The sequence below is a fragment of the Barbus barbus genome (assembly GCF_936440315.1).
Source record: "Barbus barbus genome assembly, chromosome: 48".
NCBI classification, from domain to species: domain Eukaryota; kingdom Metazoa; phylum Chordata; class Actinopteri; order Cypriniformes; family Cyprinidae; genus Barbus; species Barbus barbus.
The window spans coordinates 18,667,253-18,687,674 of NC_136726.1; the positions used below are offsets into that span (position 1 = coordinate 18,667,253).

The window sequence follows — 20,422 nt, forward strand, 5'->3', positions numbered from 1 at the left end:
CTTCAGAACACACATTTTGTGATTGAGAGCTCTCTGACTCTCCATAGACAGCAAGGATATTACCACGATCAACGCACAAAAACGTAGCAAGGATATCGGTAAAATAGTCCATGTGACATCAGGGGTTCAACCGTAATTTTACGAACCTACGAGAACACTTTTTTGTGCAAAAAGGAAACAATAATAACATAATTTATTTATATATAAAGCCATTTTGGACAGTATCCCAGAACGTAATCAACGTAATGAGCGTACGTTAAGTAAACAGTGCGCATGCTGAACGTAAACAACGCTCATTCCGTTGATTACATGTCAACGACATGAGGGTGAGTAATTAATGAAAGAATTTTCACTTTTGGGTGAACTATCCCTTTAAAAATTCGGGCAAATACAACAAGTGTTAAGTATTAAGTGATAACCAATAAAAAGGTGATTTAGCCTAATTTAAATTTAATTAAAATGTGTCTAAATAATTTAAGTATAAAAATTAAATCAAGTGTTAAAAAGTGAATAAAAATTTATAAAAAGTTGAGACATTAAAAATATAAGTAAAAATTATAAAAAATAAAATTTAGGCAACACAAAAAAAGTATACTGATTTTGAGATTTGCTAAAGATTGCATTTAACAATGCTATTAAATTATTAGCAATGGTAAAGATTAATTTTGAGTGTTAGATCAGATGACAACAAATGTGAAAATAAGGTAAAACACCAACCGTGAACATACAATATATATATTTTACATATAATCTAAAATTGATCAAATTGCTCAAACTACAATATCAGATGTGCAAATGCCATAATGGTGCAGCAGTATCCCATATCTCCAACTCCAATGAATATTTTCATGGTTTGCTTGGACAACCATAATGTCAAGCGACACAAACTGCTCTAATCCGAACCGTAAACTCCCCCTCCTCCTCTCAAAGTCAGACCTTGCAAACACGCTCAGAGATGCACACAGGAGCAACAGAACTATAATACAAAGCAATGTTCCCTCAGATAAGATGTGTGACATGCTGTTCTGTTTAAAGAACAACTGAAACGTGATTCACACACACAGATGTGTGTCGGTACGTTTCGCTAACCTCTGTGTGAGTGTTGATAGCATGTTCTCATGCCACGGTACATTCCAACTGTGTCTAAGACTAAACAGCAGCTACAGTGATAGAAACCAGAGGAATTCAGTGCTGTCACCCACTCGAGTGTGTGTGTGAGAGGGGTCTTTGCAAGGGCATCATTTTATTCGCCATAATTGGTTTTTGAGTGCAATTTGGCTGATTCACTGAATGCTTTTAACCATTTCTCAACCATTCGTTTGCGAGCCAATCTCGAACTAATACAGACATTTGCCATTTTTGGGGTTCAGTGTGCTTTGTGTGCTCACAGGATGTGGCTTTGGGAAAACAGATCTCATTTCTGCATTCCTCGGTCACCATAATGACCTCATTATCGGCCAATCAGCATCCAGAACCAATTATGGCATTATGAACTCAAAATCTCCCTGGAGATAAATAAAAAAGCAAGAAAAAGACAAGCAAGTCCATATTTTCACATGTAGGGAAGTACATCTGCTAGACACCTAAATAACACATGCACAATTCTATATAAGGCGTCTTCCTTTGGGCTGTGAGTCAGCGCTAGTTCTTTATAAGGGAGCAGGACTAATATTTACACTACAGGTCAGGGAATGTGTGTGTTTGTGCTACAACTGTTTATATGAGCACACACACACACCCATTAGAATAATCACTTCCTATGGGTTTAATAATAAGACAGGGTGGGGGTTCTGACATCACTTCCTGTTGGGGTGAGCGACAGGAAGTCCCTGAGGGTTAAATGAGCCTGTATAGTTAACAATCTTTAGAATACTAACTGCTTAGTGCAGAGATTTTTTTAAATGCATTAGTATGCCACGTTATTTTCAGAGTACCTCAATGTTTGATTTAACATGTTGCCTCAAATTAACATCTTGTTTTTCTCATTTTGAGTGAAGCGTCCTAAAAAGGAGACTAGAAATGGAGGATTATATTGAGGGATACTGGCTCTCATGTAGTGTACTTCACATCATCCGGGTAATTTATGCACACACAAAGATTTGTCTACATCATGTCTACACATATACAAAAAAGAAACAAAAAATAATGTGCTATTCCAAACGAAAAAAAAAAAAAAAAGATTGTAAAACATGTACGCAAATACCCAAATGCTTATCCATCGGACTGCAAATGCACAACCCAAAAATGAAAATTCTGTCATCATTTACTCCCATTCAAGTTGTTCCAAACCTGTATGAGTTTCTTTCTTCTGTTGAATGCAAAAGAAGATCTTTTTAAAAATTTTGGTAACCAAACAGTTGCTGGTAGCCATTGACTTCCATAGTATTTTTCCTACTATGTAAGTCAATGGCTACCAGCAACTTTTTGATTACCAACATTTTTCTAAATATCTTCTTTTGTGTACAACAGAAAAACAAAGTTATAATAAAACGTCTGCGCCTACTAAATTATAACGTTTTAGTATTGCACTGAAATTTCAGCAACTAAGATTATACAGCCAAAACAACAGTATAAATAGTTTAGAGGGCCAAAATCATTGACCAAAACAGTGGCATTAACTAACGCTTTTCTGATGAGGAGTTTTGACTGTTTCAGCATCTGTTTCATGCACACTCCATGAAAAAATCTCCATGACCAAAAATCATTATACACTAGAAATATGTAAATTTGTTCAGCAGAAATACTGAGAACATGGCACCCTGAATATCAACAGAGTTAACTATTGAAACTTTATTTTCAGTTTCAGTTTTTGGTTAAATACAGATTTTAAAGGGATAGTTCACTCAAAAAAATGAAAATTCTGTCATTAATTACTCACCGTCATGTCGTTCCAAACCCATAAGACCTTCATTCATCTACGGAACACAAATTAAGATATTTTGATTAAATCCGAGAGCTTTCTGACCTTGCATAAACAGCAACGCAACTGATACATTCAAGGCACAGAAAGGTAGCAAGGACATCATTAAAATAGTCTATGTGACACCAGTGGTTCAACCTTAATTCTATGAAGCTACGAGAATACTTTTTGTGTATTGTGTACTTTTTCTACGGTTGAACAACTGATGTCACATGGACAATTTTAACGATGTCCTTTCTACGTTTCTGGGTCTTGAACGTGGTAGTTGCTTTGCTGTCTATGGAGGGTCAGAAATCTCTCAGATTTCATCAAAAATATCTTAATTTGTGTTCTGAAGATAAACGAATGTCTTACAGATTTGGAACGACATGAGAGTGAGTAATTAATGACAATTTTAATTTTTGGGCAAACTATCCCTTTAATTGCAGTTTATGTAAAAAAAAATTAATTTCAGTGCAACACTAATGTGTTTTTACTAGAGTAACTTGCTATAAATGCGATTCTTTTTAAACTGTTGCAATAGAATAGAAATACTATTATACTATATCATAAAAGACCATGAATGCTCACAATACACCCTGGGTCTTTAATTTGATTTACACCACTAAACTTCAAATAACATGCAAAAAATATATAGTATCAAAAAACGCTTTTGACATTTCAAGACACTCATGAAAAGCCATTGACAGAGGCATGAATGCTCAAAACAATGTCAATAATTTTAATGTAAGCAAATCTACAAATTAGAAAACAGTACTTTCCAATGCGTACTTGAAGATTAAATCCTTGCCTGTTTAATAACAACTTTGACAGTCTAGGTCAAATCGGGAATAGAAACCCATTAAAAATTAAATGCAAATAGAGAAAACTGAGAATGAAAGAGAAAAAAGCAGGCCCTGAGAGTGTTTCGGCCTGAAAACCCTTTGTTCGGTTATGTATGAGTGTGCGAGTGTTAATGGGCAGGCAATTATGCAACCTTGGTGGGAAACTTTAAAGTGAAAGAGTGGCAGCACTACAGTTCTAAAATATCAGCATTAACACAATTTCAGCCTACACGGCTCTCAATGCCAACCTCAAACCACCTCCACTCTTTCTTTCTCACTGTCTGCCTCTTTCCTTTGGCGTCTCGCATTCCATCTTCTATTCTGAACGCCCATGGGCTGTATCTCTCTCTCTCACTCACTCTTGTTTGATAACATCTTCTCTTACTTTTATCCCAAGGCGGTTTTGCAAAGATCTAGATGGTTTGTATGAAATCAGGTTCATTCAGCTTCACTTCCTGACCCTCATGTCAAGCCAAATGCAGTTCAGGGTGGCCAGAATCTGGAAACTTATAAAAGTCTCTGAGTGCAGCCTGAGACGGCAGACAAGATTTCGGGAGCTGATATGGAGTGGAGCAGGGGATGGGGCTAATGCACAATGGGGTAGGGTCTAGAGTGTGGGCGGAGCATCCAAGACCTCAGTACGGGAAGAACCCATGTGAGAACCGAGCCAATTCCAGCAAATTCCTATTCAATGACAGCAAGAACGAACCATCTCCATGACAATTAGGGCAAATCAGGGCAGCCCGTCTGGAGGAAACATGTTTTTCATATCTGGATTTCCAACGGGATCATTTAAAGAAAAGTATGCTGTCATCACGATAGCGAAGGCGTCTTGGCGATGACATCATGCATGATATCACCCTATTATTAAGCCTAATATTTTTACTGTGGATTATCAGACCATAAAACATGCCAGTAAATCACATTTAGGTCCTGAGGTGCTACGACAGGCAGATGGTGCGCGTTATCCACCGGAAGACACACACACACACATACACGTAAACAGATCTTGGATCAGTGCATAACAGACTCCCGTTTGACTCAGAGTTTCAAGTCAACATCCAATGAAAATGCATCATAGAGTTCAAAAAGGTTTTTTGGAGACCCTGCCAGGATTAGCTGCACTTCATTCAGAGTAGCCTTGAGCTAACTGGCACCTTGTTGCTATGGGAACTGCTGATGCTGTTGTCATGATCTCATTTTGACAAATTCAAAATTCATATAACTAATATCCTCACTTTAGAGATGATCACGTACTTTGACAAATCCCAATTTACACACTTCAACAAACTAAGGATGTGCATGAGTAGTTATCTCTAGTATAAACATCATTCAAACCACAAAAATGGATTTTCCTCTGCACCTCTGCTTGCCGCAGGCAACAATGAAATGCACTTTCCAACTGACTCCCTCCTTAAATCTTGCTCTTACAATTGAATATACTGAATGGTACCCAATTGTGATGCCGAGGAAATGCCATGTGCTTCCAAGTGGCATTATTTTGATTTGCATTGGTATATTTGGTTTTTATTGGAGTCATGCATACACAGGATGAAATTAATCCCTGTTACAAGCTAAATGCGGAACTTTTTTTTAACAGTCGTGGGTATTTTTGCTTATCTACCCATCTTAGATTGACATTTAACAGGAAATGCCATTGCTAAGATGCAAAGCTGTGCACCTAAAGAACTACATCAAAACCAAAGCTGTCAATTTACATGACTGGCATGATTTGTTTGGGAAAGAATCTTTAGACTTTAATCAGGGGTAGCACCATATTTAAAGGAGTAGTTCACTTCCAGAATGAAAATTTCCTGATGATTTACTCCACCCCATGCCATCCAAGATGTTCATGTCTTTCTTTCTTCATATGAAAAGAAATTAAGGTTTTTGAAGAAAACATTCCAGGAATTTTCAACGTATAATGGACCTCAATGGTGGCCAACGGATTGAAGATCCAAATTGCCGTTTCAATGCAGCTTCAAAGGGCTCTACACGATCCCAGCCGAGGAACAAGGGTCTTATCTAGAGAAACAATCAGGCATTTTATAAGAAAAATACAAATTTAGCTACTTCTTAATCACAAACGCTCATCTTCCACTAGCTCTGCAAAGTGCATTCACGTCTTCACACATTGCTTTATCATGTTGGAAGAGTCACGCGCAGTTCAGAAAGGTAGGGTAGAGCGAAAAACTCCATCTCATTTTCTCCTCCAACTTCAAAATCGTTTCGCTTTTTTTGTAAAGGGCGTTCGACTTTCTTTGCACGGTCTGTATTTCCGTGATTACATAACGCGTGAAGTCGAGCTAGTGCAAAAACGAGCATTTGTGGTTAAAAAGTATATAAATTTTTATCTTAGAAAATAGCAGATCGTTTCGCTAGATAAGACCCATATTCCTCGGAAGGGATCGTGTAGAGCCCTTTGAAGCTGCATTGAACAGCTTCAACCTGTTGTCCACCATTGAAGTCCATTATATGGAGAAAAATCCTGGAATTTCTTTTCCACTGAATAAAGAAAGACATGAACATCTTGGATGACATGGGGGTGAGTAAATTATCAGGAAATTTTCATTCTGGATGTGAACTACTCCATTAATTTTTGACAGGAAGAAAGCTTTTACTGTCATTTAACAACATACTGTTTGTTCAACTGACCGAAAAGCCTTTCCAAAAAACTTTAAGCAGACAAAAAAAATCCATAAAACAGTTAAGAGTTGTGAAAACTCTAGGACTTTAATACAGTAGGTGTTTCTCAATGTCAAGGATACGTCCTTGGCAGGACTGGTCCTTCCGAGTCACTTGCTTCAGAGGCTAGACGAGGCTCCTCTTAAGCATTCGGAGAACACGTAAATGGAACAGGCTAGCAAGTGCACGTTATTGCGTCATTACGTCAGTGAAACGGTCCGCTTTTGGCGCTGAAAAATGGAAGTGCAAACATTACTGGTTTGGTTGCTGTACAGCATTTTTCAGATATGGAAATGGAGATGGTGAGGCAGCATCGGCGTCAGGCTCGAAAGAGGAGAATTTTAATTTGTCGCCACCTCTGCCGACGTGGGATGGTAAGTAACGTTAACGCTCTTATCATTCATTTAAAAATAATTACATCCATTATGTCAAATTGACCCTCACTGGTTAAACACACTTGACAGTCAAAGAATCAACATGATTAAAAGGAGTTTATTGATTTAAAACGATTACATTGCCTGAGTGAACAGAACTGCGCTATATTTAAAAATATTTATAATTTCACAACTATTTGTTAAAGACTTGTCCTATCTCACAAATTTGAATACATTTGAACGCATATTGCCCCGTTGGCGCTCCGACTCCGCTAACGTCCGACATTTTGAATTTTTGAGCAAGATAGCAAAGCTGCGCGCATAGGATTGTGGGTGATTTTAGCGCGCGAAGAGCGCGAAGGCTACACTTATGCATCCTTTCCTGTGTATGGGATATTTTTCGAACGAAGGACTCAGTCCTTGGTTGAAATTCCGAGGATCCTCGACATTGGAACAGTCCTTCGACGGATGTCGAAGCATCCTCGAAATTCTGGCTTCCGAGGATCCTTCCTTGACATTGAGAAACGCCACGTGTGTGCCATTGCAAAGATTGTCCCTCACAGCTTTGGTTTCATCGGTATTAAATTCAATATGGAATCTATCCTGTCTAGTTTTATAGAGAAATATAGATGACTCTATAGATTACATGGACTTTGACATAGTGATTTTATTAAGAATAATACCGTACGCAATAATCCTAATCTTGCATGTTACACAGGTGGGATAGTATGAGAATTGGGATTCAGCCTCTCTCTTTCTGTGAAATATGAAGCCTCTTTTATGTGCAAAACAACAACAACAACTGTCAATGATGATCAGTTGCAAAAATTTAATACTAAAATTATTATACGTAATAACATATCAATAAATTACATATAAAGATATATATATATAGTCCCCCTCATGCCACTCCAAACCTGCATGACCATTTTCGAAACACAAATGAAGATATTTTTAATGAAACCAGAGAGATTTGAATATCAAATAAATATCTTCATTTGAGTTCTGAAGATGAATTGAAGTCTCATGGGTTTGTAAATAAAGACTTTTTCATTTTTGGGTGAACTATCCTTTTAATACCGATGTGTTGACTAGATGTTCAGGCAATCCAATGACTTGTTTATTCTGAAAATATATAGTCTTGCTCATCCCTATTATCCTATGATTTATGACAAGGCACTAAATATTATTACTAACAGCATCACATCAGCGAACAGCTATTGACTTCTGTAAAGCGAAAGAGCTAATGTGCACAAATTAAATCCTGCTCTGCGCAATAAAGCTTCATTGAACTTGAACTTGCGAGAGAGTCAAACCGCTCTGGGAGTGTTTGGGCACAGGGCTAGTAGAGGTGTATATTTAAATCTATCTGGCTGAAACTAGAGATTATGTGTGTCTCATACCAAACACCTGAGGCAAAATGCTCCCATAACTCTCTGTCTGTCCATCCGACTCACGCCAGCTACAGACTCACCGCACAATAAACACCTTTTTTGTCATAAAGTGTGTCATGCACACCACCTGTTATTATACAAATGCACTAATGCCATTTTCACATGCAACTGCAACAGGTATGTTTGTGTTAGTGTTTTGTTTGTGTACCGAAATGCATGTGTTTGAATTATATTTTAACACTGATATGTTTGATTTGCATGTCTGTTATGACGCTCAGACATCAAACTGACAGCGATTAAATCACCGGAGATTGTCTAGCCACTTTGCTGTTGGTTTCTAGTAGGTGTTTGTTCTTGACCATCGAATCGACTTCCATTCAACAACAGTTTTGTCGCTATCAGTGTGAACGCCTCTAACGTGTTGGGTTAAATTAGCTGGAGTTGAAATGAAGGGATGACTGTGTCTGGTTAATCCAATCTGATCTTTGCTCAACAGCCTGTTCTCAGTCAGGTCCTGATCCGATTCAGTTTCCTCACTCTGTGAACATAATCACACACACACACACCTCCCCAGAGTGCCCATCACACCAGTTTCCTAGAGCTCAAATCCTTCCCTAACCAACTCAAAACCCTCACCAAAACACAAAACTCCACTTAAAGCCTGTGGATCGACTCTAGTTTCTACAAGCTCTGCCACCACCTCACAAAAATTCACCATGGTAACCACAGTTTCCATTAAACTACTAAAGAGATTGTTAAAGGAACAGTTCACCCAAAAACACAAATTTGCTAAAAATCTACTCACCCTCAGGCGATTCAAGATGTAGATGAGTATGTTTCCTCAACAGATTTGGAGAAATTTAGCATTAGATTATTTGCTCACCAATGGATCCTCTGCAGTGAATGGGTGCCGGCAGAATGAGCACAGTAAAAACATCACAATTATATTAGTAATCCTCAAGTTGCATCTTTGAAATAAACAAATCCATCAGAATGTTGCTGTCAGATAAAATACAAGTTCTCTATGTATTTATTGCTTTCTCCAAAGTCTGAATCAGGAGAGAAATATGCACAGATCAAGCACCGTTTATAAGCCAAAACACTTCTATACAAATATGTTGGTGGATTTTGAATTAAGAGGACAACAGAGGATGGTCTTTTTGAAGGAAGTGTTATTATGCATTACAGACTGGGATTTTAGCCAAAAGCAACGGTTTAAAGTTAAAATGCTTTCATGGATTTGTTTATTACACACATGTAGCTTTTCGCTTCACAAGATATAAATGAATGGACCGGAGTCGTGTGGATTCTTGTGATGTTTGTATCAGCAGTTTGGACTCTCGTTCTGACGGCACCCATTCACTGCAGAGGATTCCTTGGTGAACAATTGATGCAAAGCTACATTTCGGCAAATCTGTTCTGATGAACAAAACAATCTCATCTACATCTTGGATGCCCTGAGGGTGAGAAAAACTTCATTTTTAGCTGAAGTTTTCCTTTAAATCTTTGGTAACTTGCCAAGCAAAAATATCTGATAACCAAGGTGTCCAATAATATGTTACAATATACTACAATTTATAAATAGTAAACAATTATTGCTCTCAAGCCTCAGTGCCTGTGCCCTCTGGATACCAATACTGCAATTCCTGTTTATCATCTGTCATAAGCAGTGAAAATGGCATAATGCTTGTATTAATAACAACATATAAATTATGCATAATGTGGAGCTCAAAATGATATTCTTCTTTGCAAACTATTTGGCAGTGAATATAAAATGCTAAATCATCTGATCCATATTAATGACAACTGAGAAGATCCGGTGTCCCATTTCTGAAATATATTTTCTTTACAGTTCCTGAAGTGACAGCTGATATGAAAACTGATCACACACAGCATCCTGACAGGAATTCTCCAGAAATCAGCTTTCCAGAGAATATAACACTTTGTCTCCTCTCTGAATGATTTGGCATCAATGACACTTGATCCTTTCCACAGAATAATTACTCCTGAAGCGGTTACGCACCACAATCAGACATAAACGCGTTCTGACTCAGTTTAACCACCGCAGCACAAACGTTAAACGACCCTCCTCAAATGTTTAACTCCTTAAACTGACACTAAAGTGTTTTGAAAATCACAGCTGCGCGTCGCCGTCACGCGTCTGTTGCGTCTAGCTGGTTTATATGCGCCATTCGCACGCGCGGAGCGTCGCGTGGATCTTTCTGTGAAACTCCGTACGAACTTTCTGCTCTTACCTTGCGCGAACGACAACGCTCTCCTCACGAACCCGCGTGCGCCATCGTAATCCAGATATCGCGGAACTGTCGTTAAACTGAACGTGGGCTCTGGTGAATATTTAGTTCGGGAGAAACGCGTGATCACACGTCCGTGATCCGCCGCTCCGTTAACGGCTCGAGCCCTGCTGCACGGGGACGCGCAGAGGGCAGGGCGCTGTGGACGCGCACTTGGTGTTGGAATGTCGGAAACGCGCTTTGCTGTGTTTTTCTTCTTCTGAGATTTGAAGAACATTAATAATCGTGATTAAAATTAAAATCGTATTACATTTTGAGGCAATTAATATATTATTATTATAAGGAGAGACTTGTGGTATTTCATTTAGAATATTTTTTTATGACATTTAATACAAGATCCGTGCTAGTGAAAGTAAAGCATTCAATTTATTAATGCAGCCCCAGTTTTGCATAAACTGTGCATATGTGTCCCTGGACCACAAAACCAGTCATAAGAGTAAATTAAGCTTTCCATTGACGTAGCTATAGTTTGTTAGGACAATATGACAATATCTGGTCAACTATTTGAAAATCTGGAATCTAAGGGTGCAAAAAAAAAAAAATCTAAATTTTAAGAAAATTGCCTTTAAAGTTGTCTAAATGAAGTCCTTAGCATATTACTAATCAAAAATTAAGTTTTGATATATTTACGGTAGGAAATTTACAAAATATCTTCATGGAACATGATCTTAATATCCTAATGATTTTTGGCATAAAAGAAAAATCGATAATTTTGACCCATACAAAGTATTTTTGGCTATTGCTACAAATATACCTGTGCTACTTATGACTCGTTTTGTGGTCCTGGGTCACATTTGTGTGTTGTCAGAAAGTTCAGTTTGTTCAGTTTCAGTTCATACCTCTCCAATCAATCTCAGGGGCCACTAAGCAGGACCACCTCTTAATTTGAACAGTATATACACATATATGAAAATTTGTTTCATTTTTTTACATTTAAATTGATGTATTATGTATTTTTCAATTTTCAGATGTACCTGTAAATACTTGAAGACAGAGAACAGTACAGACTGTAAAACTATTTGCATAAACTCATGCTTATGAAGTGGCAGTGACAATGACAGTGTATGAGAACTTCTACAGTATTTTTGAGTCCCCAAATCCCCTTACACACACATAATGAGTCAGTGAAATCTAAACAGTTTGAAAATGGATCTTTTTGGGAGGTGCATTATGGACTTGAGAGGTGTATTAAGGGTTGTTTTCAAGCTAATGTCTAGATAACATCAGAAAGCACATTTACAGTAATAGGAACCTTCTGATGAAATCATTCGACATATCTTTAAAAACTTCAGTAATCTCATTGCATTTTGGTTGAGATCTGGTGCACGAATGCTGCTAAATTCAAAACCATTCCATTCTGTTTTTACTATTTTTATGGTGCTTATTTGACCATTATGCAGCTTGACAGCCGCTGGCTGCTATATGCTTTTCACTGCTGTAAAAAAGAGAAGCGTGAACATTCTGCCTAACGTTCTTCTGTTGTGTCCCACAGAGGAAAGAAAGGCATAAATTATTCCTCAAAGCCAATAGCTATTTTTCTTTTGCGTCAGCTGAAACTCATGCATAAACCATCACTTCAATATTAATCTAATACATATCTGACCGTAGCTCTTCACGAAATATCTCATTGCAATTTGAGAAGTATTTTTTCTCCTGAAACCACATTTATAGCAGATTATTGAAGAATGAGAATGACAGAAGTAGACCGTCATCTGTCCAGAAACGCAGGAAAATCCTATTCCCCCATGACAGGACAAAGCTGATTCAGAGAAAGTGTTGCTGAGCTCATTGTGTGTGGGTTATTGGTTTGTGTGACTACATTGTCTGCGGGTTCAGGGTGGATGTTCAGTATAAGAGACAGGAAATGAGCTCCACATCTCATGACTCACACACGCCACATCCTAACCCTGATGGATCCCCTCTCCTCTCCTCTCCTATCCTCTTTAATATGTTGTTTCTCTCATTTGGGGAAATGAAAAACATCTTCAGGGCAAAGGGAGTCTCATTTTATGATATGATTTTATGATATGATTATGAGTTCTTGCATTCGCTTTGGGCGAAAGAGAAAGAGTAACGATTCCATGGTTTAGGTTTATAAACATGAGAGTTTAAAGGAAAAGTTTACCAAAAATGGGAATTTAGTTTACTCGATGACATGCGGTTACAAACCAAGATTCATTCTGGGTTCTTCTGTCGAACACAAAAAGAGATTTTTAAAACCATATTCATCGTTTTTTTCCTTCCAATTTCAATGAATGGGGCATTCAAGCTTAGAAAAATACCATCTAATATTATAAAGGTAGTCCATACAACTATATTCAAAGTGTTTTGAAATATACAATAGCCCTGGTGAAAATTAAGTCCATGAGTCAGTAAGTAGAACCAGAGTCTGATTCACAAATGAATCATTCAGACTGGTTTTGTGATTAACCGATTCACGGACAAGATCAAATTCAAAAGAATTAACTGTTCACAAATCAGACTTTTATTTTGTTCTACATAAGAGTTCTGAACAACATGAGGTTGAGTAAATGATGACAATTTTAAATTCTATTTTTTGAATGAGCTATCCCTTTAATTTAAAATTTTACACAGTGAAGGACAAAAGGTTTAAAAGGAAGTTAGGTCATCTGACCTTCCTGTGCAATGGATGCCTTACACTCCATTCCAGACGGATGACAGGAAGTCCTGCTGTCTGACAGGAAATGGACGTGACAACAAATAGGAAATTACACAGGTCCCAGAATTGCCAGTGCAGCTGTAGCCAATCTCAAAATTGCAAATTCTTCCTAAAGTTTCGAGATGTTACCACGCAATTGGAGATATAAATACACGATTCTGAGAAGAAAAGTCAGAACTGTGAGATATAAACTCGCAATTGCAGGAAAAATTTGTCAGATAAAAAGTTGCAATAACTTATTTGCGAGAACTCATAATTATGAGAAAAAAAGACATTTTGAGATATAAACTTAGAATTGTGAGATTGCAAGTTTATATCCAGCAATTCTGCTTTTTCCCCCTCAGAATTGCAAGAAAAAAAGTTGGATTTCTAAAATAAAAGTTGCAATTACCATTTTAATTTTTTTATCCCGTGGATAAATGAGCTTCCGTTCTAAACTGAATTGAGCTGAATAATGGCACTACACAGCCTTTTTGCAGTTGTTTTCCAACAGAATTTAAAATTATTACATATTTGAATTTCACATCATCAATAACATTATTTTTCTGTTCATTACTGTGAATCTGCTTTGAAACAGTCTGTATTGTATAAAGGTGACTTAACTAGTTTATACAGCACTCTTGCATTTAATAAAAACACCAGAGTCACCGTATCTCACCCCAGACAACTGTTTTATTAATACAAAAAAAGCCTTAATTAATTCACACCTGCTTTAGCCCAACTGGGTTACAGCTGTTCAGCACCAGCCTTCCAGAGTGTGTGCAGTTCAGCAAACTATAACACTGCTGTCTCAAGCGCTCCGGCCCAGAAGGAACAAAATCTAATTAATAGCAAGCATCTAGCAAACGAGCTGAAGGAGAGAGAGAATCAGACACTCGTCAATGTCTTCATACATTAGCTTTATTGAATTCTTCAAATGTCAAGAACATACAGGGAATTCAGAAACTCCGGCACAAAGACACAAGCTACAGATGAACCTGCCTCTCTTCTCGCAAATACATTTCACTTTCTTACATAACATGAAAGAAATTACAAGTATAAAATTGAGTTTAAAAACAAAATAACATGTACACATGCAGATGAAACCACACCATTACTAAAATAATGTTTTTTTGTAAATTTTATAAAGTGGCAGGAACGCATGGCAAATGTGAACTGCTAAATAAAAAAATAAAAATAAGCAGATAAAAACGGCATAAAAAAATAAATAATAGGAAACAACTGAATAATTGCTTGACGCAAAATGTGGTCATAGCTGGATAGGAGGAGGGGCTACTGCACAAGGGGCGGGGCCTCTCAATTACCTGTGGGCGAATCAGAGCAGTGCATTATCACACTCTGGTTATTATTCACACAGAAAGCAGGAATAGTGTGGTGTGCAGCTACCGGTCGAGGCGGTTGACCACATCCCTGACGGTGCTGATCAGGTGCTGGTTCTCCTGTGGGTTGGACAGAATGATGCTGTGAAGCTTCTTCATGTAGGAGTCGATGGAATCGAGTGTGGGCATCTCGCCGCTGCCTGCAGGCACAGGAGAAAGACAGTCAGGAAAAGTATACCACGTATCTTTCACATAATAGTAACATCTGATTCACAGATGAAACATCATTCTTAGAAACAGAAAGCGTTTATTGTCATTGTATAGCATTTTCTATTTCTGTTTCATTTACCATTACTGATTCACAGATGAAACGTTCTTCAAGTCAGTTATTTTTAGGATTTAGTATCACAAATCTTGTATAGATCACACAAATATAATTGAGAAGCTTGTTTGGGAATAAAACAAAGCAGATTATATGACAGAACCATATGCAAAATCATTTTTGACTGATTTTTTTTTTTTTACTGAAAATATTTTGTTGAAGATGCTCTTTATTTATAATATATATTTTTTATCTTTCAACATTAAGAAATATTATAAAATGAAAAAAAAAAAATTGAGTAGCAAATGATCATATTGATAAAAAAAATTCTGAAAGATCATGTGACATAAAAAAAAAATATATATTTTTTTTAAATCTTACCAACCCCAAACTTTTGAACTGTATATATATATAAAAAAATTATATACATAATAATATTAATATATTTAATCTATAAAATATATTATTATTAATTCATACAAATAATAAACACAACAAGGATTGTGATGTAATATTTATCTAAATATTGCAAAGGTAGTACTGATTAAAATTTTTCAGTTTTACAGAATTTAGGGACAATTGCAATTAATATATATAGTCATGGCTCAAATGAACTGAATCACTGAACTGATTCAAACAAGATAATAATAACGATTATTATAATTATATATATTCATATATAATATTTATAATATAACACATTTTCTAATATGAATTAATATTGGGAACAAACACGACCAGGATGTTTGTATTAAATTTCCATTAAATACAACTAAAAACACACATATGCATATATACACACACACACACACACACACACACACACACACACACACACACACACATTTCATATAGGAATCGAGTATTTCTCTTCCACAACTGAATCATAACTCAAATGAACTGAATCAATTCAAACAAATAAACCGAATCTCTAAAGTGAATCAGACTGCTCAAGTGAACCCAGCTGGCTAAGGTTTTCTCAGTGAACTCTGGGAGTGTGTGTGTGTGTGTTAGTGTCTCACCGGGCAGGGGGACGGTAGAGAAGCTGTGTGTGAGGGCCGAGCGCAGGGTGTCCAGGTGCTGCAGCAGCAGGCCGTTTCGTGTGCGTTCTTGCTGCACGTCTCCTTCCAGACGCTCCACGGCGGAGCGCATGCTCTCCACATGCTTCTGCAGCGCCGCGTTACGCTCCTCATACTCCATATTCGTCTTTCTCAGCTGCCGCAGTTCAGCCTCACGCGCTACAACACACAGTCAGTGAACGTGTATCACACCATTACACACAGACTCACACATTCAGCTGCACTCTGCTCTCACCTTTACTGTGATTCAGAAACTCTTCAGTGAAGATGGGAATATCAAACACGGAGCGATCCTTTATCTCCAGATCCTTCTGAGAGACAGACAGAAAGCTGTTCAGACTTCATTTACTTTGAGGACAGACTGAAATCATTGCTCAAACTGCCATAGATTAGTCATAGATAGACCCGCTCAAAATCTGCACCTGCAGAATTACAATGTTCCTCACTTCCACTGCCACTAGCAAGTTTGTTTGTTAAATATTTTGGCTAAATTGATCATATTACAGCAATCAATAACAGAGTAGTAACCTCAACATTAATTAACACAAATTTAAATACCCCTTTTGACCAACACATATCTATTTTCCAGTTGTTATTATTCAATAATTTTATAAGGAGTGTAACCTATTAAATATTTTATATATTATATATATATTTTTTTTTACTGGAAATAAATATAAATAAAAACATTAAATTAAAACAGTAAAACCTATGGAAATTAATAAAATAAAATATATATTTTTTAATTTCCACGATTGTTTCTAATTTTGTGGTTAATGGATAATTTCATAAAAATATTTTCATAAAATTGTAGTTAAATTATTTTTTTAAAATAGCAATATTTACTATTATTGAGTTTTCCATGACTTTCCAATGACTTTTTAAGATTTTATTAATTTACATAATTTTCTTCAATAGTTTGAGATTAAAATATTTTTTTTAATAAATTTGATAAAATCTTAGCTCATTAAATATTTCAGAAAAATAAAAATTTACTTTAAGACTTTAAGATTTGATTAATTTCTGAGGCTTTTCTAGTCACATTGCAAGTTTATGATTACTTAAATGTTTCATTAAAATCCATTTATAAAAATTAAATAAAATATTTTCTAATTATTTTTTTATATTTTATTTAGCATTACATTTCTTAAACAAATAAAAAATACACGATATTAAATATAGTTTGCCATGACTTTTCCAAACTTTATTAATTTCCATGACTTTTCCAGTATTTTGTGATCATTATATAATTTAATAATAATCACTGTACAAAAATGGCAAATTCAATATTTTAGAATAATATAAAAACATAAAATATAAAACCTGATGTCGACTAAAGATTTAAGATTTTTTTTCTAAAGATTTAAGTCTTTATTTAATTTTTTTCCATAACATTTCCAGATTGAAAACCAAAATGATCTGTTAATTCCAGGTTTTTTATGATCTGAAAATAATATGCATTCTGTGTGGGCCTCTGCATCGATATTTTACCTCATGAAGCGATTCACCAGGCGCCTGCCTTCCAGCATCTGACAAAGAGAGCGAGAGAGGAATTTTAGATGAGACAAGTGATGCTGCACATTTTGTCAGTCTCTTCATTTCCATTTTTGCTTTACTGTGTAGCAGCACCCTCTGTGAAACCTCACTGGTCCAAAATCCTGCTCCGCATTGCTTTATAGTAACCATCAAATGTGTTCTGATTGCCAGCTTTGTCTAAATTCACCTGCCAATAGTTATTTTGGACTGTGCCTTAGATTGTCTGTGTTCGCACCTCCTCTGTGTCTCTTTCCTTTTTGTTTCTCTTGCACCTTCCTGCTGAAGTGTTTATAGGCTTCAGTCTTCTGATACTGCTCCAGTTCTCTCATGTAGCGCTCCTTGTCTTTGTCCGCTTCATCCAGATACCGCTGAGACAGACAGTGATGTTAATATATAAGATATTTCAATGTTCAAAGTCTTTTCTGCTCACCTACATTTATTTGATCAAAAATACAGCAAAAACAGTAATATTGTGAAATATTATTACTTGTGTAGTGTAGTGTATGTATTACACATGTGTATCCTGACCTGTTTCTCTTCCGGAGGCAGTTTGCTCCACTCATTCCCGAGCATCCTGGTGATCTCTGGGAATGGCATGTCTGGTCTTTCCTCCCTCAGCTGCTCGCGGCGCTCGTTCATGAAGCGCACGTATCCTGTTAACGGCGCTTTGGGGGCATTACTGTCCTTCAGTGGCTTCTTCCTCCTCCTGCCTTTGGTCCAGCTGCTCCTACGAGGTTTCTGTCATAAACACCATTCACACGACTCATTAACATCGCTCCACCTGTGTAAAGACAGCGCAGGCTCAACAGTCACATGATCTGCTCACCTCCTCTCCGTTACGCTGGCTGCTGTTGTCTGTGTTGGCCCCGGGTGACCCGCTCTGCTCCTCCATAACCTCTGACCTTTAGTTTCACATACAGCAGTGATGTAAAAAGAGAACACGACTGGACTCAACATTTAAAAAAGAATTCAGAGTTACCGTAATAAAACAATATATGCACATGTACAACCTTTGATTATAATTATGTTAATTGATTATATGCATATTATTTATAAGAGGTTTAAAAAATATATATTATACTGACTAACATAGAATATAATTTATACAAATACACGGTTAAACATATACATATATGAAATGTAAATAAAATATAAAAATAAACATAATAAATTGTGTATATATATATATATATATATATATATATATGTGCATTCTGTTACATAATTAAACATATACACATATAAAATGTAAATAAAATATTAAAATTTATCATTTAAAATCTATAGAAAATACACAAAATGTGTTAATATAAATATAAAATTTCTTTATAAATATGTAAAACAAAAATGTATATACATCTCACACACACAATATATATATATATTTATTATACATGAAATAGTTATCAATCTTATATTCATTAACACGTTTAAACATACATATACAAAATAAAAATATATATATAAGATAAAGAAGATGATACAGTGGCTTTATATACTTATATTAATTATATTTACATTTAAATAATGTGCGTGTGTATATACATACATGCATATATATATATATATATATATATATATATAATTAGTTTTAGAGCATCATTTACGTTATCATTATCATTAACATGGTATTGCAATGGCTTTATGAATACAGTACCATTAATACCATGTTTTTAGGATTTGTACCATGATAATAATTATTTTAAATACTATTGTAAATTGATATAAAAATAATTTATTCTCATGGTATTAGCATATCATCATTATATTACAGTACAGGCACGGCACTTTCTATAAGATTGACTCATAATCGGATAGAGATGCATACATGATGCAAAACCTGCCAGACATCAATCATCTCACCTGTAGCTTGATCTGAGGCTGGAATCGGGTGTAAAATTGCGTCTTTAATGTGTTTTTCGCTCGGTTTTTTTCAGGAATTATACAGAGGAAAAATATTCCGAGTCAAAACAATGCAAGGAGCCGGCTGACGTCATCACGCGGCGACAGGAAGTAAGACGGTTCCGTCACGCGCTCTCAGCCAGATCCCAGATCCCTCCTCATCATCTTCATCACAATCTTCATCCTCCTTAAAAGTAGAAATTAGTTCTAATACACAACAACTAGAGAATACAAAATATTACCATCATTTGAATATTTAATATATATTATTGGTTCGCATACTGTCTATGCAATTTTGCGACGCATTTTCAAAACCCTAATACTTAGAGAAATTATTAATTAATATTGTATATATATTGTAATATTCCTGTTTCTTGTCATATAATGTAATGCAAAAAATTAAAAATCAACAGATTTGTCTTTTTACCGTCTTCACTTGCCATGTGACTGAATCTCACCAATCAAAAACGACTTTGCTTTCATTACGCCCCGCCCACTTTGTGACCTCAGGCTTCTGCTCTACTGGTTTAATTTCTTTGCCACACGGCCATCTACTGGCCATATGCTGCATGTTCATCGATAATATTATATCCCGTTTCCTGTATTAACCCATTTAATCCCACCGGTCACAATAGTGACCATAAAAAAGATTTTCATTTATAAAGCTCTATAAACCTTATTGACTGATGTTTTAGTGCACTTCCTGCAAATATGGAAAAAATAAAGGGTCTGAGTAGTTTATTTCCTGATTGCACCTTGAGAAGATGATGACTGCATCAAAGCTCCAAAACAAAAGGCTAGTAAAGTATGTTAACATAAAGATATGACAAAGATTTTATATCTTTAGGGTGTCTAGTATTAATATATGCATTTGTATATATTTAGTTTTGTTGAGTGTGGTCATAGAGTGAGTAAACAATGTTGATGGTGACCGCTGGGATAACAGTGAATTTAGGGATACAATAGAAATCAATTGCAGTTGCTAGTGAAAATGACAATAATATGTTGCATTGACAAAATATTGCACTAAATTAAAAATTCAAATGTTGCAAAAAATGAAATATAAAAATTTGAT

The 20,422-nt window shown here is 36.0% G+C and overlaps 2 protein-coding genes across 4 annotated transcripts in view; both read right to left on the minus strand.

Annotated features, from left to right (window-relative positions):
- Positions 1-10,633, minus strand: part of peak1 (pseudopodium-enriched atypical kinase 1) — a 33,404-nt gene extending 22,771 nt beyond the window's left edge. The window contains exon 1 of the mRNA XM_079411794.1: positions 10,453-10,633. The gene's annotated coding sequence lies outside the window, so the exon portion shown is untranslated. The remainder of the gene's footprint in view (positions 1-10,452) is intronic.
- A 3,213-nt stretch (positions 10,634-13,846) lies between these two features.
- On the minus strand, positions 13,847-19,803 carry hmg20a (high mobility group 20A). 3 transcript variants are annotated; one of them, XM_079411720.1, is made up of 10 exons: positions 19,775-19,803; positions 19,309-19,554; positions 18,272-18,347; positions 17,974-18,183; positions 17,681-17,813; positions 17,401-17,438; positions 16,145-16,220; positions 15,853-16,068; positions 14,576-14,708; positions 13,847-14,493 (listed from the first exon to the last, which is right to left on the minus strand). In XM_079411720.1, the coding sequence occupies exons 3-10, from the start codon at positions 18,335-18,337 to the stop codon at positions 14,490-14,492; spliced, it is 876 nt and encodes a 291-aa protein (XP_079267846.1). In that variant the 5' UTR covers positions 18,338-18,347; positions 19,309-19,554; positions 19,775-19,803; the 3' UTR covers positions 13,847-14,489. The 3 variants fall into 3 exon arrangements, with proteins under 3 accessions (XP_079267846.1, XP_079267847.1, XP_079267848.1); XM_079411721.1 differs by having other exon boundaries at positions 19,309-19,534; positions 19,775-19,796; XM_079411722.1 differs by having other exon boundaries at positions 19,309-19,788.
- Between the last annotated feature and the right edge of the window lie 619 nt (positions 19,804-20,422).